This window comes from Palaemon carinicauda, chromosome 12, assembly GCF_036898095.1.
Source record: "Palaemon carinicauda isolate YSFRI2023 chromosome 12, ASM3689809v2, whole genome shotgun sequence".
Taxonomy (NCBI): Eukaryota; Metazoa; Arthropoda; class Malacostraca; order Decapoda; family Palaemonidae; genus Palaemon; species Palaemon carinicauda.
Window position 1 is genome coordinate 66505384 of NC_090736.1, and position 24673 is coordinate 66530056.

The window sequence follows — 24673 nt, forward strand, 5'->3', positions numbered from 1 at the left end:
AACTAGCTCAAGACAGAGAGGAAATGAAAAATAAAATAAAATGTAAAACTGACAACAAGTTAAAATGGAGAACCTAAAACCAAGTTAACCCTCTAGAGGATCCGGTAACACAATTGGTGCATTGTCCATTCACATAACCTGAAGTGCTGTATACAAAATATATTTAGCTTTTTAATGCAATATTTTCTAGTAAAGAAGTTTGCAAGTTATGAGCCTGAAATAGATTTTGTCACAGTCAGGATCACCAAAGATTTAACATCAAATTAGACTGAAGGAAACAGTTTGTTACAGGTGACAAAATAATTTTCAAAAATAAAATTACTTTTCTGAGATTTTTACCTTTATGGACACCATATACCCTCTGTTCTGTCATAGCTGCTCAGACAACACATTAAATGTGCAATTATTTAACTACAAAGGCTTAATGGTTGCCCTTGAGCAGCAGAGGCAGGAAACAGGTCACTGCTTTGTTGTACAATGTCCTTTTCTGAGATTTTTACCTTTATGGACACCATATACCCTCTGTTCTGTCATAGCTGCTCAGACAACACATTAAATGTGCAATTATTTAACTACAAAGGCTTAATGGTTGCCCTTGAGCAGCAGAGGCAGGAAACAGGTCACTGCTTTGTTGTAAAATGTCCTTAAGATCAAATATATACACATATGATCAGCATCCAAGTGCCTCTCTACCCAAGCCAGCAATGGGGACCAATGAACCTGCAAGAAGATCTATGGGCTACACCAAACCCCTATCCATAGCTCACAAGGGCTATTAGATAATGGACACAAATGCAAACTACCATGCTGTTAGAGAGTTATGAACTTGAGATTTACAGATTGTGAATCTCTGTTGCACCAGACAACCACAATTATGGAATTTGATCTACATATCCTGGAGTAGTCAACATTGAAATATAAGACCTACACTTTCAAATAATGTATACAGTCCTGTATTAAAATTCTACAGCTTTGTTCCTATTTTAGAACCACCGACAGCCATATTTTTGTTTGCACTGGCTCAACCACCAGCAAATACACTATGTAAAATATTGAAGTTCCTATTCATGTAAGAACACACTTTGATTCAGTCAACAGTAAAGTATACAACTTACATAACAGGAGAATTATTTTTCTTTAAATGTTTTCAAGTTCAATTTCTGCAGTACTTTTTAAACAAATTTATTAAGCAACCCATTATGAACAGCACTCTGCATTATTACACATACACTGATGCAAAGGATTATGAACGGCATAGTATGGTACTCCTGGATGCTCTAATCTTCCATCACGGTGACGAACATCCTGTGAAAGTTCCCTTGAATGATTTGGAGGATGTGATACTAAACCTGCACGGGGGTCTGGAAAGGGGATAGAAGGAACAGATCGCAAATCTGCAGGTGCAGAGGATAGGCTACTATTCTTATTTTCTCCTTGGCAATTACTCCTATTTGGATGCATTTGTCTGTACAAAGGTGACACATTATCAGGTCTCATTTCGTAAAGTGCTGTACGCGACCTATTTAACGGACCATCCTGCCTGTATTCTGGCCGCATCATCACCTGGTGGATCAGGGCATGTCTTTGAACTGGCAGTTGTATATCTTGCTGCATTACATCTTCCCTAATCAAGTCTTGACCTGGTAAATTATGTCTCTGGACATCAATATTCTGGTTTAATGCCTCGCTTCTGACCTCCTGAGTTGGTGCCGAGGCATTATCTGATGCGCCTGAAACAGGGGCCTGTGCAGCTTTTTTAAGTTCTTTTTGAAGACTCTTCTGTTCCTGGGCATGATGAAGTTTCTGGAGGTATCCTACTTTTAAGCTTTCAGCCTGTTTATGAGCATGGAAACTATGTACAGAAGAGGGATCATGGAATGGGTCAATTACCTTTTCCTCTTTCATTTCTGGACAAGACTGCTGAATCATATCCATCTGAATTGCAGCTTCCAACTTTGAAAATTGGTCGTACAAGCGTCCTCCTTGTTGTTGTAAATATTTTCTTAAAACCTGACATGCAAGCAATGTTTCAGGAACTTTTGGCAATGCAGGTAAATATTGAGTTCCAGGTTCAGTACACTGACTAGACATCAGGGTTTGATTAACATTAGTGGTGGTTACCCGTGAATAGTTATAAGGACCAGCAGAATTCTTGGTTTGTGGATTTGAGTTTTTGGCATCATCTTTATCTACAGGACATAAATCATTATCTTGTATCACAAAAGTTTGAAAATCTTGCTGACTTATTTCTGGTGGGGCAACTACAACATCATTTACTTTTAAAGCATCAACATCTTTACTTAAACCAGCTTTAACTGCACCTTTAGCTATTGTTTCTGGACTAACATGTTTCCAGGCTTTATATATAAAGTAAGTTGCATCTAAGGCAGACAAACCTTGTGAAAGCGATGATGTTGTTGAAGAACAATAGTTGCATGCATTGGTGCGACTCGTGTGCTCCATTGCTCGAACATTAGCTAACAAGAACTTCAACTGCTGATATCTATATAAAGCTTTGAATGAGGAAATTATTCCAAGCTGTAAAGGCTGCAGGACTTTTGAAGTTTCTGTTGGGAAATGAGTAATGCTAATATTCAGGAAATTTATATTTTCAGGATGATGCCTTGCCCTATCCATTAAAAGAACTATCTTCTTCTTTTGCAGATGTAATTCTCGATCCCATTCTCTTAACCACAATGAAAAACATTCCAAGTTAATTTTGCCTTTCTCATGATAATAATAGGGAACTGGTGAAGATATATGCTCCAGTGACTGTACAGATCCAACAATAGCTGCCGGTTTCCGTTCTGTACCAGACAAATTACAAGCTAAAATAACACACATTCTATCTTTTCCTCCTGAGATCATCTGCGACATACAACCTGGTACTGAATTATAAGTTAAGACAGTTTCATCAACAACCCACACATTTTGCCATGGTACATCTCTAGTAGACTTAACGAACATATATCTTCGCCAGTGATTTGCAACTTTTGTAATGGAGGGAGTGCCATCCTTTTCTTTAAATGTCTTTAGTGTTACACCATTTCTATCTTTCCATCTCCCTAGCCAACCTGCTGATGGTTTGAAATCAATCCCCATTTCAACACCCATTGATTTTGCTTTCTCCATTAAAATTGGACCAGATATTGGCAGATCATCTTTCCTTGCATCTTTGTACCAGTCTAGTAACTTTTGTTCTAATTCACCAGCTTTACCTACCCTGCATCTCTTGCGTTCTGGCGTGGCAAAGCGATTCCATTGTGAAAGAATCATTTCTTTATTTTTCATAATTCTTGACACTTGACTCTGACTTACACGAAACATAGAAGCAACCTTTCCTTGAGGTATCTTTGGCTCATGGTCTAGTATCTCTAATACCTGGAAAAAATGGTGCTGTATCAATATAATGAGTGCAACAAAACCCTTCAAAATGCATAAGCTGGACTATTTGCTATTAAGAAATGAAAACTATGAATTTTCAAAATTATTTCAAGTATTTCATGAGTATACAACTAATATGTGTTTGTTAAAGGTGCAAAGTATTGTCCAACAAAGCTATTACTTTAGTACTCAAAAGAGTAGACCAACTGGAAAAGTTGCTTAAGAAATGACAATTTTAGGATATTAAACATCACACAGGTGTTGAGTACATCCCCCTCTTTCTCACTCATGAACTTCAATCATCTTTCACCTTGCTTTGGGTCTCTTCATATTTCTTCTTTCTTTCTCTGGGTGATTGTTTTACTTAATTATCAATACTTCGCTAAAGTGTGCCATTCAATGTTTGTACGTATGTATTTTTAATTGTAACAACCCCTCTGCTGATGTCTTTGTACTGCTAGCTATTAGATAAGGAGTGCTGTGAAGCCTACTTTGCTTACATTGATAGTTTTCTTTACATGCTAATTGAAATCCTCTTCTAAAGGTTTTCCTGTTTGCCAGTTCACTTACAGAAATTTTAAAGAACACATTGTCTCAGTTACCTTTTTTGTTCAAATATGTACATATTGTATCCGTTAAATTGTCTGCTTATTCTGTACATATTAAGTCCTAGGTACATACCTGTTTATTCTGTACTGTGTCATTATGTCCAAGAAGTAGAAGTTTCCCTGATGAAGGCTTACCATTCTACTAACAAATTATTTCTTTGACTTGTGTATCGTTAAGTTTATATGACTGCATTACTAGAAGAATGCAGTACATCATGTAACTGATGAACATCATAATTGTAGATGTTTTGAGGTCTTACAATTTTTCCCCAGAAATATGTTAGTTGAGATCAACCATCCATATGATGACAAATTTGGAAGAAATTCTAATTTTTCCTAACGATACAAACCTTAGCTAATTACAGGGGTATTACTTTCGGGAAAGCTGAAAGGACAAGACATTAGAATTTAGCGAGGGTTAACTACCCACCCCGCTAGTTAGCAGGAGGTAGGAGGGGGTAGGTAGCTACCCCTCTCACCCACACACCTGTGACTGTGCTTCCCTTTGCTTACAGGTAGGACTTTGACGGGGGACAGGGTTAGCAGGCAAGTATGTATAAAAAGCTAAGGTTTATATCGTTAGGAAAAATACAAATTACTTCCAAATTTGTCATTTGTTCCATAACTGGAATACAAACCAATGCTATTTATAGGGGTAACACCCATTAGGAGGGTGGACGTCCCTGCCAGTCAGGCTTTTGGTCTTACCCAGGGTAATCCCTATTGTGCAGGTTATTGCACAAATAAGGAGACCCTAACACCTCGCTAAACCTGCTAAGCATGGTTTGCAGCTTATGCAAGCTGGGTGTGATGAGGTACTAGCAATGTGACTGTCAAGGTAAAATTTATTCCGAGCCTTGTAGGAAATAACCGAGGAGACTGAGACATTCCCAATACCACCTCGCCAGGTCATGGGGATGCAACAGTATTACGACAGTATTAGGTTACCCAAGGGAGCAATGGTTTACCTGCAGTGGTTTGAAGTCAGCTTGTGCAGAGGACCCAGGATGCTGATTTCCCCGAGGGATGGGAGGATGAAGAAAGGAAAAGAGCCAGACATTCCTTTTCATTCGTTCAGACTAAGACCTGGGTAACCAATGCCCTCAACCTTCTGCTACTTGTCCAATAAGGACCTTGAGGCACTAAACCAGCTATTGTGCAGCCACCACAGGACCGATAGAGAATGTATCGAGGTTCTTGTGGGTCACGTTTTGCAGGTAGTGGGTGGTGAAAGTGGTTTGGCTTTTTCACATGCCCACCTGCAATACCTGCATCACAGAGTAGTTCTTTTTGAAGGCCAGGGACGTAGCTACGCCCCTGACATCGTGGGCTCTGGAACGACGTGATGCACGAGGATTGGGATTTAGAGCAAGGTCAATGACCCTGCGAATCTACGCGGAGATTGTATTTTTCGTGATCATCCTCTTGTTTCTACCTGTGCTGATGGAAAGTGAGGGCACTCTGGGTCTAGCTGCTGCTGTTCTCTTGAGGTAGCGCCTCAAACACCTTACTGGGCATAGTAACACATAATCTGGGTCGTCAGTTACAGAAGCTCGTTATTTGGAAGGAGTCAAATCTAGGATCCAAAACCCCCAGATTCTGAGTCTTAGCAACAAACTCAGGGATGAAGCTGAAGCTTACCTCTCCCCATCCCCTTGAATGGGCAACGTCATACGAGAGACCATGAAGTTCGCTAACTTGTTTGGCTGAGGCCAAGGCGAGCAGGAGCCCCATCTTCCTAGTTAGGTGGTGATCTGTTGCCTGGAGTAATGGTTCGTATGGAGGTCCTTTTATATGGACCGAAAAACTCGAACCATGTTCCATGAGGGAGGTCTCACTTCCGACTAAGGACAGGTAAGTTCATAACTCCGTATGAAGAGGATAAGTTCTGGCGATGAGGAAATGTCCATTCTTTCAGTTTAAAGACGAGACTAAAGGCTGAAACAGAAAGATGCATTTCTTCCCGCAAATACACGAGGAACTCCGCTATTGCTGGAATAGTGGTATCAAGTGGATTGAGGCCCCTTCCATGACACCAACCAAAGATGATTCTCTACTTCGCCTGGTAGACTGAAGCTGATGACTTTCGCAGATATCCAGACATCCTCTTCGCAACTTATTGCAAAAATCCGCTCTTTGTGAGGAAATGCTGGATAGTCTGCAGCATGAAGACATTGTAAAATTACTGCCTTGTGGTAAATGTTGACATGTGGCTGTCTGAGTAGACTGTGTCGTGGAAGAAGTTCTCTAGGCAGCTCTTTCAGGAGCAGTAAAAGGTCCGGGAATCATTCTGCGTGATACCATAGCGGAGCTATGAGGGTCATCAAAAGATTGACCGATGTCCTGGTCTTGTTGAGTATTCTTCTTATCAGACAGAAGGGTGAGAATGCGTAAACGTCGATGTTGTCCCACCATTGTCGGAATGTATCTTGCCCGATAGCCTTGGGGTCTGGGACTGGGGAGCGGTATAATGGGAGCCTGAAATTCAGGGCCATTGCGAACAGATCCGTAGACGGCGAACCCCAAAAAGTCAGGACTTTGTTGGCTACTAAATGATCCAAAGACGGTTCGGAACCCACTATCTCCAACACTCTGCTCAGATTGTTGGCGAGCACATTCCTCTTGCCAGGAATGAAGCGAGCTGATAGTGAGACTGAGTGGACTTCCGCCCATCTCAGTACCTCTACTGCTAGATGGGATAGGGGCTGCGAAAAAGTACCTCCTTGCCTTTTTATGTAAGCCACTACCGTGGTGTTGTCACTTATCACCACCACCTCCAAGTGAGCACCTGGTGGAACTCTTGAAGGGCCAGATATATGGCCTTCATCTCTAGGAGATTTATGTGAAGGTACTTTTCGGACTCTGACCAAAGGCCTAAGGTCATGTGGTGCAGCACATGGGCCCCCATCCTTCTTTTGATGCGTCAAAAAACTGCATCAAATCGGGTGAAAGGATGAGAAGATCTACACCTTTCAGCAGATTCTCATCTGCCAGCCACCATCCGGGGTCCGTCCTTTCCTCTGGTCCCATGGGGATCAGAGTGTCCGGGGGAATTGAAGGCCTGATTACAATTGGACTTCAGGAGCAATTGGAGAAATCAAATCCTGAGGCAGCCAGTGGGAACTAGACAGGCCAAGGATGGCATAGCCACTTCTGAGCAGGTTCTTCTTGTCTGAGAAATATCATGCCCAGGTATACCAGTCTTTGAGTGGGAAGAGGGTTTACCATCATTTCCAGATCTTGGCAAATCCTCAGAAGTTTGTCTTGGTGCTGAAGAAGGGTTGCCACCTAGGATCAAGCAGTCATCCAGGTAATGAAGGAGACGGATGCTGAGCCTGTGTGCCCAGGATGACACTAGGGGGAACACTCTTGTGAAAACCTGAGGTGCTGTGGAAAGGCTGAAGCACAGCACCTTGAACTGGTATCTGGAAGTATGGAAGTATGCGTACTTTAGATCCAGTGTACACATGAAGTCCTGTGGTCTTACCGCTTGTCTGACCAAGTCTGCCGTTTTTATGTTGAACAAGGTCTGTTCGATAAACCTGTTCAGAGCAGAGAGGTCGATGACTGGTCTCCAGCCTCCATATGCCTTTTTCACAAGAATCCTGGGGACCCGTCAAGGACCTCCTGGTGAGCGCCCTTCTCCAACATGGTTTGGACTTCAGCCCGAAGGAGTTCACAAGCACTGGATTCTTGGTCAGTGGAGGGAGAGACGAGATGAACAGGACGCGATACCCAGAACAAATCAGGGAAAGCATCCAAGGTTCAGCCCCGAGCTGCATCCACCTGAACCAGCAGCTTTGTAGGCATCCCCATACTGGTGGACAAGCAGAGGGATCACCTATCCTAGCGCTTGCGGCTTCTGCCGTCACCTCTCTGCTGTTTTCCTTCACGGTTGTACTTGGTGCCTTTCCGGTCCTTGGCAGGAAAGGGCTTTTTAGACACCACCATTTCTTTTGCTGCCATCTTACTTGTAGAAGGTTTTGGTCGGCTGGTCTTTGGAGGGGCTGGGTCTGTAGGGCCACGATGTCAAGGCCCTGTGAAGGAGGGAGCCCTGGTTGGACCTCTTCCACCTCTCCACACCTTGCTCGACGTCTGGAGTTCCAGGGCCTAGCGATCATGGCATTAGGGACCTGTTGGTGGAATCTCTAGGCCACTACATCCCCTCGCTTCAAGATGGTATTGGCCCACAGGTTCACCACCTGGTGGGCCAGAAACACTATGGTTCAGGTGCCAGGGAGGATGTGACAACCTTCTTGGCAGGGAGAGAACTAGGAACGTCTACAGGATCCATGGGAAAAAACAGAGTCCTCTCCACGGGCTTCTTTCGTCGGCGACAGAAGGGGAGAGTTCGAAACTGACTCTTCCCAATGAGAGCCTCTCAAGTTGGCGGGTGAGGCATTGGTGGGTAGGGGAGACGATGGTTCTACAGGGGAGACCTCTAACCTTGGAGCTCTGACTGTAATAAGCTTGACCCTGGATGATGGCAGTTCGTCAGGTACTCCTCTCTTCCTCTTCAGGGTCGGTCGAAAAGGAGAAAGTCCCAAGAGAAACCCGGGGAGCTTCCGCAGGTCGTGAAGGGAACATAGGTATGAAGGCCTGAGTCACATCCTGATCAAAGGCGCTAAACCATGGCTGCTTACTCATGGATGCGCTATTCGACAGTTCCCCTGAAGGGATAGAGGCCGAAGGGTCCTTCCGAGGAGTCTTCATTCCCGTGAACTTCACTGACTCTCTTAGCTGTTGCCAGACTTACTAAGAAAAGTCTTCAAAGTCAGATCTTTAAAAGAGGCCGAGTGTAAAGGCTCGAATCTGTCACTCGAGGAATCTTAAAACAACATCTAAATTCCAGGCTGGTGATTCTTGTTGACGCTTCTTAGAAGTCTCAAAAGATCTGAGAAGATCTTGAAGGTCTTTATTATTTGAGAGATCTAAATTCCTGTATCTGAAGACAGCTGCCAGCGCACTCCTGTACCCCTTGATGGTCGAGGAGGAAAAGTTGTGCTTTCTTCTAAGGTCTAACAAGAAATTGGCAATTTGTGTGACAGAGGTAGTGAATGAAGAAACTGATTCAGCTCTACACCATTCTCTAAAAACCTCCCACTTGGACTGATAAACCTTGATGGTAGAAGTCCTCCTTGCTCTAGCGATAGCCCTAGCTGCCTCCTTTGAAAATCCTCTAGCTCTTGCGAGTTTTTCAATAGTCTGAAGGCAGTCAGACTTAGAGCTTGGAGGTTTAAATGGTTTCTTGCCAAGTGAGGTTGTTTGAGAAGATCTATTCTCAATGGCAGGCTTCTTGGAATGTCCACCATCCATTCCAGTACCTCTGCGAACCACCCTCTTGACAGCCAGAAGGGAGCCACTAAAGTCAACCTGGTTCCCTCGTGAGACACAAACTTTTGTAACACCTTGTACAGCACTTTGAATGGTGGGAACGCGTACACATCCAGGTGAGACCAATCCATCAGGAACGCGTCTATGTGTATCGCTTCGAGGTCCGGAACTGGTGAGCAATATGTCTCCAGCCTTTTCGTTTTTGAGGTCGCGAACAGGTCTACGAATGGACGATCCCAAATCTGCCAAAGTTTTTCGCATACATCCAGATGCAACGTTCACTCCGTGGGTAGAACTTGATTCCTCCTGCTGAGGCTGTCTGCCATCACGTTCTTCTCTCCCTGTATGAATCTTGTAAACAAGGTTACCTTTCTTTCTTTTGCCTACACGAGAAGAGTCCTTGCTATCTCGTAAAGTGACCTCGAGTGAGTCCCGCTTTGTTTGGCAATGTATACCAGTGCTGTGGTGTTGTCGGCATTGACTTGCACTACTTTTTTTAACACTAACTCCTCGAAACCTTTGAGATCCAACAAGACTGCCAACAGCTCCTTTTGATTGATGTGGAGGCTCCCCTGTTCCCTTGTCCACAGACCTGAGATCTCTGACTTTCCCAGTGTTGCTCCCCACCCCGAGTCCGAGGCATCAGAAAACAACACAAGGTCTGGGCTCCTTTGCACCAACGAGAGACCTTCCTGAAGTCTGCTTAGGTTGTTCCACCACTGGAGGCACTCTCTTATCGGTTCCGTAAGGGGAATGCTTTCCGTGTCGAGGCTGTCCTCTTTGTTCCAATGAAAATTGAGATGGAATTGAAGAGGCCGTAGGTTTAGTCTTCCCAGAGAAACAAACTGTTCCAGTGAAGAGAGGGCTCCCAGGAGACTCATCCACTCTCTTACTGAACAGACGTTTTTCTTTAGAAAAGCACAAAGTTTTAGGAGAGCTAGCTGTATCCTTGAAGGTGACGGAACAGCCTGAAAAGCCAGAGTTCACAAGAAGCCCTAGCTCTTCTGACGGACTCAATGTCAGACGCAGATCCTCCAGACAGCGATTGAAAGAGGGAGCTCTTAGGAGCCAATCATCCAGGTACAAGGAGGCTCTGATGCCTCTTGAATGGAGCATACTCGCCACATTCAACATGATCTTCGTGAAGACTAGAGGGGCAGTGCTGAGGCCGAAACACAAGGCCCGAAACTGGAAGACCTCCTTCCTGTACATGAACCTCAGGTAACGCTTGAAACTTGGATGGATCGGGACATGAAAGTAAGCGTCCTGGAGGTCTAACGAGACCATCCAGTCGCCCTTTCTTACTGCTGCAAGCACAGTCTTCCGAGTCTCCATAGTGAACTTTGTCTTCTGAACGTAGTCGTTGAGGATACTTACGTCCAGGACTGGTCTCCATCCCCCCGAGTTCTTGGGAACCAGGAATAAGAGGTTGTAAAACCCTGGTGATTTCAAGTCTCGCACCCTCTCTATTGCCTTCTTTTCTAGCAAGAGAGACACTTGAAGGTGCATAGCCTGCCTCTTCGACTCCTCCTTGTATCTGGGAGAGAGATCCACAGGGTCTAAAACTAACGGAGGTTTCATAATGAACGGGATCTTGTAACCCTCCTTTAAGGGGACCGTCCGCCATGGGGTATTGACATAACTTTCAGAAATCAAAAATCGTTTTATTGCTTCTATGTACGCGTAAACATGTCGTACATGCTCCCCAGAAGTTTCAGCCAATTAATTTTACAAATAACGAAGATATAGCGGTTTTTAAATGATGACGTCATCCTTACTGTGTCGTCTGCATGACCGAGTTTGACAAAAACATCTTTGTGTGTTAATTTTGCATATCTATAGCGATTTTTCACTTATGTTTCAAGCTATCGTACGTCTGGCAGAAATGGAAGGCATTGGTAGAGTGTAGTTGAACGAAACTTACTCCTACAATAACAGAAGCCAAAGTTTCCAAAGATGTATAGATGTTATAATGCATGCGTTTGTTTACTTGAAGTTCTTATGTACATTGTGTTTCCACAACGTCCTCAGGAACTTTGTAGCAAGGCCAATGTTACCTAAGGTTATAGAAAGAACAAATAGTCAATCATTTTTCCAAACAATGAAGATATAGCGGTCTTTAAATGATGACGTCATCCTTATGGCGTCGTCTGTATGACTGTGTTTGACAGATGCGTAGTTCTCTCTCTCTCTCTCTCTCTCTCTCTCTCTCTCTCGAATTATTTACCACTGCCATTTATACAAATACTATAATTCTCTCTCTCTCTCTCTCTCTCTCTCTCTCTATCAAATTATTTAAAACTGCCATTTATACAAATACTATAATAACAATGTTCAACTCTCTCTCTCTCTCTCTCTCTCTCTCTCTCTCTCTCTTTCTCTCTCTATATCAGCCAAATGCTCTCTCTCTCTCTCTCTCTCTCTCTCTCTCTCTCTCTCTCTATCTCTCTCTCTCTCTCTAATGTTTCGAAATCTCGTACTTCTGGCAGAAATGAAAGGCATTGGTAGAGGGTAGGTGAATGAAAACTACCAGCTACGAGAACATCAGCAAAGTTTCCAAAGACATATAGAAATTATAATGCATGTGTTTATTTACTTGACGTTCGTATGTTGATTGTGCTTTCACAACGTCCTCTGGAACTTTATAGCAATTCCAATGTTACATAAGGTGATAGAAAGAACAAAAAGTAAGTGGAGAACAAGAAAAAAGAACAAAGAAAGAGGGAAGCATGAATAAGAGTACAAAGCTGAAAGCTGCTAACTAAAACAATGGCAACAATTAGAGATTGCTGGCAACTCATAACATAGGAATAGTAAACTGAGGGTTCAAATACCTCGTTTAGGGTGCATTTATGTAGGAATAAACAATAAAAGTTATCATATTAATATTATCTTGATTTCTTTTAGAAAAAAAGCATAAGTTTGCTGCAAATCTTTGGGAGCTCATAACTCAAAAACATAATTATTCACACTTAGGTACATTTTTCTCACTTATTTGTTGTTCAATATTAGAGAGAAAGATATCGTTGAAAAGAAGAATAAAAATCCCACAATTCTGTCAGACAAAATTTTCTTTTTACATTTTTTTTCACGATTATTTTCCGTCTAGACGAAGAAAAAAATAAAAATTCATTAAAAAAATACAGAAAGGAAAATCAAAATTCTGTCTGACAGAACTGTTCGGTTGATAAAGTAGTTTTTATGGTATAAGTTTCAATACAATTGGTATAATAGTAGTCGGGAAAACTGTACCTAATTTTTTTTTTTTAAATCATGATTTTTGCTAATAAATACAAAAGTTTTTGATCAAATGACTTGAAATTTTCATATGATGAAGGTATTATATATGTCTAAAACATATATAGAAATTGTGTAATTTGGATCATTAGAAAAAAAAATGGCGGACATGGCGGACGGTCCCCTTAAAACACGAACGGACCAAGACTTGCCAGAAGTTGTTTAGCCTGGCCCCCACTGCTGTCTGAAGGCAAAAGCAGTCAGACTCTGCTTCGGCCAGACCTAGAACCTCTCCTTCTAGACCTTCTCCCATCGGGTCTGAAGCTACCCGTACCGACGGATTTTCCACGAAATGGCTGTGATACGTGAGGAAAGGAAGTATCTTCCTTCAGTCTACGGCTGGTGAAGGAAGTTGTAAGAACCTTCCTTGCTGTCTTAGAGACTAAGTGGTGATTAGCCTTTTGGGTCAAGGCAGCAGCAACTTCTTTAACTAACTCCTGAGGGAACAGAGAAGGAGAAAGCGGTGCAAACAGCAATTCCGACCTCTGGAATGGAGTGACCCCATAGAAAGAAAAGAGCACATAGTTGCTCTTTTCTTAATGACCCTGGCTTTGAACAGGGCTTCTAACTCATTCGAGCCATCTCTAACTGCTTTATCCATACACGACATTACATGTATAAAGTTACCAGTGTCAGGATCCTTCAGTGCAGAAACTTTCTTCCCCAAGGCTCCAAGAGTCGAATCGAGAAAGTTGAACACTTTGAATGCTCTGTAGATACCTTTGAGGAGATGATCAAACTCAGACATCGACCATAAGATCTTAGTCCTTCTCATGGCCAAATGACGAGGAGAGTCTACTAGGCTTGAGAGGTTGCCCTGGGCAGAGGCAGGAACTCCCAAGCCGAGAACTTCTCCTGTCTCGTACCATAAACTAGACTTGGAAGCTTATCTGGCCGGGGGAAAAGCGAAGCCTGACTTGCATAGGTCTTTTTTAGATTGCATCCAAACACCCATTAACTTTAATGCTCTCTTTGAAGAACGAGAGAGTACCATCTTCGTAAAATGTGATGTTCTCGCTGCTTTTCCTAAGGTAAACTCCGAAGGAGGTGAACGTGGGGCTACAGGAGCAAATTGATCCGGAAATAACTCTGTAAAGACCAACATAATCTTATTAAGGTCGACAGTGTTGAGGTGTCTTATTCTTTTATTCCTCAGAGACAACATCCAAGAGTTCATCCAGGGAAAAGTGATCATCCGGTTCTTCCTCTGAAAGAACTCCAACCGCCGTAGCAGCATCTTGTTCCGAAAGCTGTCGCTCGCGAACATGAGAATCGGCACTGCGGTGTGCGTGATCAAGACGTTCGGTATGGCCGACGTCCACATGACGTTCGCTAATCTTGCGCTCGACGTCACGTCCGACTGCACGTCGAACAGCATCTGACTGACGTTGGATGTCACGGTTTGCTTAACGTTCGACGTCACGTGCCTGTCGCTCGATGTCACATTTAGCTTGACGCTCGGCGTCACGCTTAGTTGCCTGGCGATCGTCGCCGCGCTTGGAAGGTTGACGCTCGACGTCACGCATGGTAGCTTGACGTTTGGTATCAAGTGAAGCAGGAACTTGATGAGATACAGAAGCCTTATCACGCTGTTCAACGTTGTGTTTGCTAGTTGGCCGCTAGTGCGACAACACGCCATGATCGGAATCTTGACGAACCACATTTTTGCTAACAGCAGGCTGATAAGACTGCATAAAGGATGAGAGCTGCTGCTTCATGCCTTGCAGAATAGTCCAATTAGGATCAACATGCGGTGACACAGGTGAAGAAACTTCGATCGCGAACTCGCCTTCCTCATCGCTTACGTAACGCGCCAAGTTTTCAGAAGACGGAAACCAGTCTGACGGAAGAGGCGGTGCATGTACCGTAACACCAGACTCAGGAACAAGATCCGTATCCGTCTGAACTAAACCTTTGTCAACTTCTGACATCCTATCAGGACGTTTCGCAGGAGAACCTTCGACAGATGAAAGAAAACGCTCTGGACTGTCCCAATGGCTACAGCCAGGCGCTTGCAGCAACGGATCGCGACGCTGAGCCACTACATCCGCTTTCCTCTTAAGAGATCTGGAAGCATGACGCCAGCCCTTGCTGTGTGTAGCGTCTTCCGGAGATGAAGATAACAAACTAACCTCACCTTTCCCATGGTGAGGGTGAGCGCCCTGCGATGCGACAACAGGTACACTCGAGGGGACGTCTGCATGAGCGATAACGCCTCTCGTTCCCTTTCGCCGATCGACATTCCATCTCCCATGGGTCAGGGAGCTTGGAAGAAGTCTAAGGCTAGGTGAACGACAGGCTCGAGCAGACGCACCCTCCACATCACTGAACACATTAATTGCACTTTTTACACTAGCACTTTTTAACTGGTTTCTGTCGGACATGAGCTGGTTTCTGTCCGCCGCAAGAGATTCTACCCTTACTCCAAGGGCTTGAATCGCGGTCATCATATCTTTAAGTGTAGGTTCAGATGAAACAGTATTGGGATCTGAAACTACCACTACAGGGGAAGGATTAGGTTCAATGACATGGGAAGTGGATAATTCTCTAGATCGAGAAGAACTATGCCTAACTCTGTTTCTCTCTAATTTACGAGAGTAGCGGTCAAAAGCCAGCCACTCACTCTCAGACAATGAAACACATTTCACATCGATCCCCCAATTCACAAATTTTACCTCTACATTTAGAACTAATTGAATGGGGATCTACAGTGGCTTTAGGAAGCCGAGCCTTACACCCTTTCACACACTTCCTATATGAAGGAGAAGGGTCGGCCATATTGAAAAGTTAAAGAGAGATAAAAAACAAGCAAGGGTCAAAATAATCCAAGTAATCCAAATCAATAAGTATTCAAGAGAATCCGAAAGCAAAATCCAACAACCGAAAGCCAATAACCAAAAAAAATGTACATCACCAAGATAACTGTCCAAAATCCAAGGTAGTTAGCGAGTGAATTCCATACGATGTTGCCAGCAATGGCGGCAGAGAAGATCTGAAGAAGTATGGAATGGTTCTGTGTATCTCCTGTGAGGGCGCTAGTGTACACCTGGCTACTCTATCTGCGATTGAATTTTTGCCGGACGTCAGAGACTAAAGCTATTTTAATATAACCAGCGGATATGTTTAATGTTTAAAAAGAAAAAATTAAGGGAGTTGTTGAATCACCTCTAGTAAATTATCATTCAATATGTTATCATTTGGAGGCAAACACAGAGAGAAAATTGTATATTTTCTTCCTATATCAGTCTGTACAACCCCTGCTTGCACAGGTGTACGGATGGACAAAGACATTTGAGGAATATCTCGACGAACGTATATGAGACTTCAGCCATGGCTTCTTATTCTGTGATCATATGTTGTCCTATAGCTAATATATTCGCGAGGACAAGGGGTATTAGCATCAAGCTTGCTCTCCTGTAGACATACAATTATGGGAAAAAGCTCGTGAATTAAGAGCTCAAGTTCTTCATATTTGGCCCTTAAAACCTGACAATTCCATTGCAAATGGGAGGAAAAAACTATGCTTTAATTTTTGGAATAACATTGGATGAAGTCTTCCCATTAGCAATTTTTGATCTAACACTATTTCACGGTGGTTTTATTAGAGAGGGTCTTGATAAATTAGGTTTTGTGTTTGTTATTTTCTTTTTGTCCTTTTGATCTAATTGTTGAGGGGGATGGTGGACCTCAACTTGAATTTCTGATTTATTTAAATTGTCTTCTGGTTGATCAGAAACATCAACAGACAAAACATCATATTTATTTGATGTCATAACTCAAATATTTCTTATGGACGGGGGTGAGAGAGATGGAGGTCTCTCTCTTTTCCGATTAATAGGTTATGAGCTAACAGGTTTTTGTACCTCCCCCACTACAGGTGCACCTGATAATTTGGTTTCAAGTGGAATCTCCATTAAATCAAGCAAGGACATAGCCTGGGAGAGGTTACTACTATCCTTTGTAATGGGGTATGAAAATTGGATAGTGGTGGGCAATGTCTTCTTGTTGATACACAATGGTAAATCTTATTAAGCAGCACTTTATCATTAGATGGTGAATTTCTCTTTTTGAGAACTACCTATAGTAGTAGGTAGTTTAGATGATTCCCGAGGAACTTTTTCTCCTGTTTTTAATGTCTTTGCATAGGTAGTAAATTTATTTAATAATCTCTTGGCATGCCTTATGCTTACATGTTCAATATTTGACTTATTGAGGGCAACTTCTTCTAACTTATAAAACTGGCAGCTCATATCATTAGATTTATGATTAGAGTTGCAGTTCAAGCACCTTGCCTCAAGTGTACATTCTCCATGGTAAAGATTGGAGAAAGTATTACAAATTTTATCATTCTTGCAAACTTTGGAAGGATACCCAAATTTAAAGCAATTAAAACATTGCAAATGCTTCTGCTTAAAAGGTCAAACTCTAATCCTTTAATTTTCTATGTCTATGTGGAAAGGCACATCAGCATCCTGGAAAGTAAGGATAATCATTGATGTTCCAGGTACTTTATGTACAGTACTTTCCACACTGATAGTGGACACATAGCCAATATCTCCTCTTCCGTAAATTCATATACTGTAGATCCCTATTGAAAACCACTCCTGTTCCATAGCTAAAGTTTAGATGGGGTTTGATGGCCAATTTTATAACCTCATTTTCTGTCTTTAAATTGGACAATATAACAGTGTGTATGACATGGCATTTATCAAGTAACTTTTCTTACCGAATTGAGATATATCTCCAGGTGCGATCATTCCTTCCTTCCTCTGAAGAAATTTGCAGATTGTAAAATAATTTTCTGTACCTGTAGATTGCGCAAGAATCCACATTGGTGGTTTTGGCTTTCTTTGGGATGGCAAAACTATTTCTAGACATCCAGATCTTCAAGTACCCCATCACACAGAGCACCCTTAATACTCATATTATACTTCAATATTCATAATGTTACGGTTTGCATTGGATACTTCCTCATGACAATTAAATGATAACCAAGAATCCCCATTCTAATTTCCTTAATTAATCCATAGCATTCAAATATTTTATGTAGCACGTCATAATTAGCTTCTAATGGGATTTGGGTAACATGCAGGATTTTCCATTTTCCTGTTGCCCAATTTACCCTTTTTTTGAATGTTCAAAGAATAGTCCTTTTTAGTTCCTAAGTCATCAACAGAATTTTTTTTAAATGAATTTCCAGTGGTAGTCAACGGTGCCGGAGGCGAGTCAGCATATCTAAGGGAGCAGAATCCATTAGAAAAAATAAAAGGGTATGTAAGATTGAAAATTGTTTGATTCACCTGCTTGAGAACATTAAGGCATCACATGTTGGAAAGGAAATTTGCACCCTCCACTATCAGCACAATGAGAGTATACTTCCCAGATGGTCGACTCAATACCCAACCCGAAGGATACTACCAAAAAAAATATGAAGGCACAGGTGTAAACTGAACCCGCCTGTTAGGACCGAAACCAAGAAACTATAGAATCATCCTCCTCATATCTGTAAAGATGGGCTTCCGGCCAAAAACTGAGTACTACCCCAACCGAGACACCTCCCCTTCATCAAAGCAGGCAGCAATAACGGATGTAGTAACATCCAAGCCAGTGGCAATATCGGATGTAGAGACATCCACGCCATTAATAAAAAAGACATACATATATATGTACATATATACAGTAGAGTAATACCTTGAGATATGAGTGTCCCAACATGCTGGAAATTTGAGATACAAGGAAAGTTCCGAGCAAATTTTTGTCCTGAGATACGAGAAAATATTTGAGATACGAGGCAGTTCCCTATGCAGCCGCCAGGTGGCCGAGTATGTGAGAGGCTTCTCACCAGGACAGCATTGCTCGGTCTTTCCCGTCGGATCTCCATCGCGTAAAGTTTATCTCCGAGCATCGGCCGTAGTGTTTTGTTTTTTTACATGTTTTTTGCGTTAATCAGTGGAGAATTCAGTGAATAAGCAATGGGGCCAAAGCAAGCGAGTGCAAACAGGGTTTTAGTGAAAAGAAAAAGCATACGATGACAATCGAGATGAAGCATGAAATAATCGAAAAACATTAAGAGTGGCGTAAGAGTGACTGGGCTGGCGCGCCAATACGAGAGGAGTACATCGACAATATGTACCATCCTCAAGCAAATGGATGCTATAAAGAGCACCAAGCCTTCCAAAGGAGTAACCATCCTTTCCAAGCTGCCCAGTGATATTCATGACGAGATGGAGAGGCTTCTTTTATTATGGATAAAGGAGAAGCAGTTGGCAGGAGATAGCGTGACTGAGACGATCATATGTGAAAAGGTCAGCAGAATCTATGATGAATTGAAAGGGAAGCAAGCAGCCGAGAGAGGGGAGACTTCGACGCCAGCAGAAACCTTCAAAGCCAGCCGTGGCTGGTTGGATAACTTTAAAAAATGGACTGGGATATGTATTATTATTATTATTATTATTATTATTACTTGCTAAGCTACAACCCTAGTTGGAAAAGCAGGATGCTATAAGCCAAGGATCCCAACAGGGAATATAGCCCAGTGAAGAAAGGAAACAAGGAAAAATTAAATATTTTAAGAACAGTAACATTAAATGAATATTTCCTATTTAAACTATAAAAGCTTTAAAAAAAAAAAGAAGAGAAATAAGATAGAATAGTTTGCCCGAGTGTACCCTTAAGCAAAAGAACTCTAACCCTATACAGTGGAAGACCATGGTACAGAGGCAATGGCACTACCCAAGACTAAAGAATAATGGTTTGATTTTTGAGTGTCCTTCTCCTAAAAGAGCTGCTTACCATAGCTAAAGAGTCTATTCTACCCTTACCAAGAGGAAAGTAGCCACTTAACAATTACATTACAGTAATTAGTCCCTTGATCAAAGAAGTGTTTGGTAATATCATTGTTGTCAGGGGTAAGAAGAAAGACGAGAATGTGTAAAGAATATGACAGACTATTCGGTGTATACGTAGGCAAATAAAAAATTATCCGTAACCAGAGAGAGGGATCCAATGTATTACTGTCTGGCTAGTCAAAGGATCCAATAACTCTCTAGCGGTAGTGTCTCTACTACCTACCTCGGTTGTGAGGTATGGGGAAGCAGCAAATTCTGACTCGAAAGCCGTGGCGGACTTTGTCACAACCTTTGCCTCGGTTATCGCCCGACATGGCTACATCCCCCAACAAGTCTTCAACTGTGATGAAACTGGTCTTTTCTCGAAGAAGATGCCCAGGAGGACATTCATCACGGCAGAGGAGAAGAGACTACCGGGCCATAAACCCATGAAGGACTGATTAACTCTAGCCTTGTGTGCCAATGCCAGCAGTGACTGTAAGGTCAAGCCACTGCTGGTGTACCACTCGGAAAACCCACGTGCTTTCAAGAGCCAAAGGATCTTGAAAGAAAAACTGCAAGTGATGTGGCACGCTAATGCTAAGGCTTGGGTTACGCGGCATTTCTTTACAGAATGGGTTGATCTGTGCTTTGGTCTGGCAGTCAAAAAATATTTGGCTGAGAAAAACCTGCCAATGAAATGTCTCCTGGTCCTCGACAATGCCCCTGGTCACCCTCCTGGTCTCAAAGAGGACATTCTTGATGAGTTCAGGTTCATCAAGGTCCTTTATCTCCCGCCAAACACCACGCCACTCCTCCAGCCCATGGACCAACAAGTTATTTCCAACTTCGAAAAACTGTACACAAAGCATTTGTTCAAGAAATGCTTCAATGTCACAGACAACACCAATCTTGGAAGGAACACTTCAATATCGTCCATTGCTTAAAAATTATTGACGATGCATAGCAGGGTGTCACAAGAAGAACTCTTAATTCAGCATGGAAGAAATTGTGGCCAGCTTCCGTCGCCGAGAGGGACTTTGAAGGGTTCGATACAACAGACCCTGATGACCTCGAACCTATTGTGATGGATGAAATAGGGTTTCTTGGAAAGTCCATGGGGCTGGAGGTAGACGAGGCAGACGTGAACGACCTTGTCGAGGAGCATCAGGAAGAGCTCACGACACAGGAATTGATAGAGCTCCAGGAGATGCAACATTCAGAGGTGTTGCAGGAGCTCAGTAGCGAGGAGGAGGTGGAAGATGAGGGCCGCCTTTCTACGGCAGAAATCAAAGACATGCTAGCGAAGTGGCAGTAGTTTTCTAATTTTATGGAAAAGAGGCATCCGGACAAGTTAGCGTGTGGTCGTGCATTAGCTTAATGTGACGACACTTGCATCATTTTCACAACATTTTGAAGGGAAGACTAAAGCAAACATCCCTGGATAGGTTCCTTTTAAAAAGGCTGTCAAAAAGTGAAGGTGAAAGTGAGGCAAAAAGAGCCAAGCCGGAAGAAGAAGAAAAATAAAAAATGAAAATGAAAACAAAATTAGAATTAAGTTTAGTGTAACGTAAGATTAACATTTTATCTTTAAGTGTGTGTACAGTCAGCTAATTTCATTTCAGTTAAATTTAAAGTTGCTAATTTCATTTAAGTTAAATTTAAATTTAAGGTTATGTTACGTAGTGTTACAAAAGTGTTGAGTACCGAACGTGTTGCCGTCAAGTCTCTCTCCTCCTCATCCTCTCTCCCTCCTCCTCCTCCGCACACACCGCCGTTAGATGCTACCGTCTGTCTCAAAGGTAAGAACTCCATAATGATGTTACATTTTACTGAGCATCATAACCAGTTCATAGGTATTTGTTATTTTGTGGGCGTAGAATGTTAATTAGAACAATTAAAAACATGCTTTTCCACAGTAATATACTGCTTTAGGGATCTTTTCAGAGGGTGGGAATGGATAAATTATTTTTTAGTTATTTTAAATGGGAAAAATTCATCTGAGATATGAGCAAATTGACACACAAGCTTTGTCCCGGAACACATTCAACTCGTATCTCAAGGTACAGTATTACTGTACACATATACAGTAGGTACCCGCCATACGACATTAATCCATTCCGGAGTTGGTATCGTATAGGGAAAATGTCGTATGGCGGGAAATAGAATGCTAATGCGTGCAAAACCCCAGGTAAAAACATTGAAAATTAGTACGTAACAAAATAGTATAGTAAGCACTGTACTACAGTATACTTATTTATAATATACATGTACTGTACAGTATATAATTAAATAACATTACAGGTATAAATAAAAATCATATACTGTACTGTACAAGTAAAGGAAATATTAAATTTTATTTACCTTTGGAGTGACGTGACTTGAGCTGGTGGAGGCAGAGGGGTGAGGAGACGGTAGATATAAAAACGTATCAATACTAATTATATGTACACTTGATAATAAATTTATTCTTATTATTAATCACTTAAAATTAAAATTGCTTTTTTTTATTATTTTTGTCTTTTGAAATTCTTTTATGATTTTTTTTTTTAGTACTTGAAAAATTACTATTTTCTAGCTTTTTTAATAGAATCACTATTATCATCTTTGCTTTCTGACACTTCTCTCTTGGAGAAATATCTATCCAAAGAAGCCTGTTTCTGACGATTTCTCAACATATTTCTAAAATGACTCATACACTTGTCATTAACACTCTCCATAAGACGACTGTTTTCTGGGTGTTTTTTTCAATGAAACTCTTAAGGTTTTCATACCAACCGATAGCTTCCCTTATTTTTGCCGATGTCGTTTCTTCTGTCTCCCCCCGTCCTCGCCATCACTAGATCTGTGCTCTTCTTGAATGATGGTCAACTGCATTGCCTACAACTCCTTCAAGTCTTCAGTCCCCATGGACCTCCCGATTGAAATTATTTCCTCAACATCACCCTCAAGGGCAGGATCATCAACGGCCTCGTCTTCGGTTGAGGGATCGAAACCTTCGAAGTCTCGTTCTGCCACAACAGCTGGCCACAGTTTCTTGCATGAGGAGTTCAAGGTGTGCCGTGAAACCTCATTCCAAGCTTTGTCGATCATCTTCAGGCATTGAACGATGTCAAAATGCCCCTTCCAAAATTCACGGAGGGTGAGTTGAGTGCTTTCGGTCACTTCGAAGCATCTTTTGAACAGATGCTTCGTGTAAAGCTTCCTAAAGTGGGCAATCACTTGCTGGTCCATAGGCTGGAGGAGAAGGGTGGTGTTTGGTGGTAGATAAGAGAACTTGATGAAGGAGAAGTCAGGATGAATGATGTCCTCGAGGCCAGGAGGGTGAGCAGGGGCATTGTCCAGTACCAGGAGACATTTGAGAGGAAGATTGTTCTCTTCTAAAAAGTTCTTGACAGCAGGACCAAAGCAGACGTTTATCCACTCAATAAATATGGTCCTCGTGACCCAGGCCTTGGCATTAGACTTCCAAAATACCGAGAGCCTCTCCTTCGTGATATTTTGTGCCTCGAAGGCACGAGGATTCTCTGAGTGGTATACCAGTAGGGGCTTAATTTTTAAGTCCCCACTGGCATTTGCACAAAATGCGAGCGTATGTCTGTCCTTCATCGGTTTATGGCCAGGAAGTTTCTTTTCTCCAGCTGTGATATATGTACGGCGGGGCATTTTCTTCCAGGAAAAGTTTCATCACAGTTAAACACTTGCTGAGGAATGTAGCCTTCTCTGGAAATTAATTCCTCAAACTTCTTGAGGAATTCTTCTGCTGCTTTCTTGTCAGAACTGGCCGCCTCTCCATGCCTGACGACTGAGTGAGTACCAGTCCTCTTCCTAAAATGATCAAACCACCCATGAGAAGCCTTGAACTCTTGGGGGGCTTGCTGCGACGTTCCTTCGTCTCCGCCGTCTCTCTGGGCTTCCACGAGATCGGCGAAGATGGCGCTCGCCTTGTGCAAAATTACCGATTGCGTGAGTGTATCATCAGCGATTTCCTTCTCTTTCCATAGCATAGTAGAAGGAGTCTCTCCATCTCGTCATAGATTGAGGTCCTTCCACTGGCAAGGACAGTCATGCCTTTAGAAGACTTACTTGCTTTAATGGCTTCCTTGTTCTTGATAATTGTACCAATCGTAGACTGGTTACGGCCATACATACTAGCGAGGGTAACGATGCGCATGCCTTCTTCGTATTTCTTTATTATCTCCAGCTTCGTTTCCATAGTAATCATCTTCTTACTTCTCCCTTTAACATCACTGGCAATCTTGGGACCCATGGCTAACGAATTAAAGTTAGAATTAAGCACTAAAATGCACAAAAAATACGATATCCCAAGCACTCACACGAGATCAAGTCTTTACGAAACGCACAAGAGATTCTGAACTGAGCGCACGTATAACAAAGAGAGAGGCAGCATCTCTCTCAGGCATTGTGGGAGGGATTTCGGCCAATAGCGTATCGGCATCTTAGTGATGCCGTGACGCTGACCAATAGCAGACCAGCTTCTTAGTGACGTATGCAGTAACGTATGAGCGTGATGGTAGGCTAGTGACTCGCACAGTCGTACATGTAAAAACCGCCAAGTTTGAGTTTTGGAATTGGTTGCCGTAAGGTGGGGAAAAATGTCTAACGAGTGTACGAAAAAACATCGTATTCCACACCGTAATGTGAAAAAAACGTAAGCTGGGGACGCCGTACCCCGGGGGTCTACTGTACATATGGGAAATTTTACTCATACAGTTTGGACAGCAACACGAAAGAAAGTTTATAAAATTAAGAGAAGGTCGAAGTAATATTAAGAGGAAGTAAAAGATGGGAGAGAGAAAAATTTAGATTCAAACTGGGGGAGCAATTTCCCCAAGTTCGAGAGCCCTCTTGCCTGTCACCAAGTTTCAGCACAGGAATGATATGCCGTGCTGAAGCTCAATGACTTCCTTAAGGCATTCTCTCATAAAGAAGGGAAGGACTTCGAAGAGGTGTCTGTATGGGTGGTTTCTCACAAATGAGAGAGGCAATCACCTGCCGGAGAGACAACAGAGATGATGAAGGGAAGTTCTCCCTTGGAAGGGAAAAACAGCCTAACACCTGGGGAGGAAAACTCTCCCTCGGAAGGAAAAGTAGTCCAACCCCTGGATGCAGACCTCCGGGCAGTGCTCTTTGCTTCCATCAACAAACCTTGTTCAAGTTGAATGTCTGCATCGAGCACTACCTGAGAAAACATAGCCGGAG

The 24673-nt window shown here is 42.5% G+C and overlaps 1 protein-coding gene across 3 annotated transcripts in view; it reads right to left on the reverse strand.

The window, feature by feature from the left end:
* Positions 1 to 1166: 1166 nt before the first annotated feature.
* The window catches only part of LOC137651255 (tigger transposable element-derived protein 4-like), a 226178-nt gene continuing 202671 nt past the window's right edge, over positions 1167 to 24673 (reverse strand). For all 3 annotated transcript variants that reach the window (XM_068384485.1, XM_068384486.1, XM_068384484.1), the window contains exon 4: positions 1167 to 3381. In XM_068384485.1, coding sequence (XP_068240586.1) covers positions 1198 to 3381 — 2184 coding nt within the window. In that variant the 3' untranslated portion in view covers positions 1167 to 1197. The remainder of the gene's footprint in view (positions 3382 to 24673) is intronic.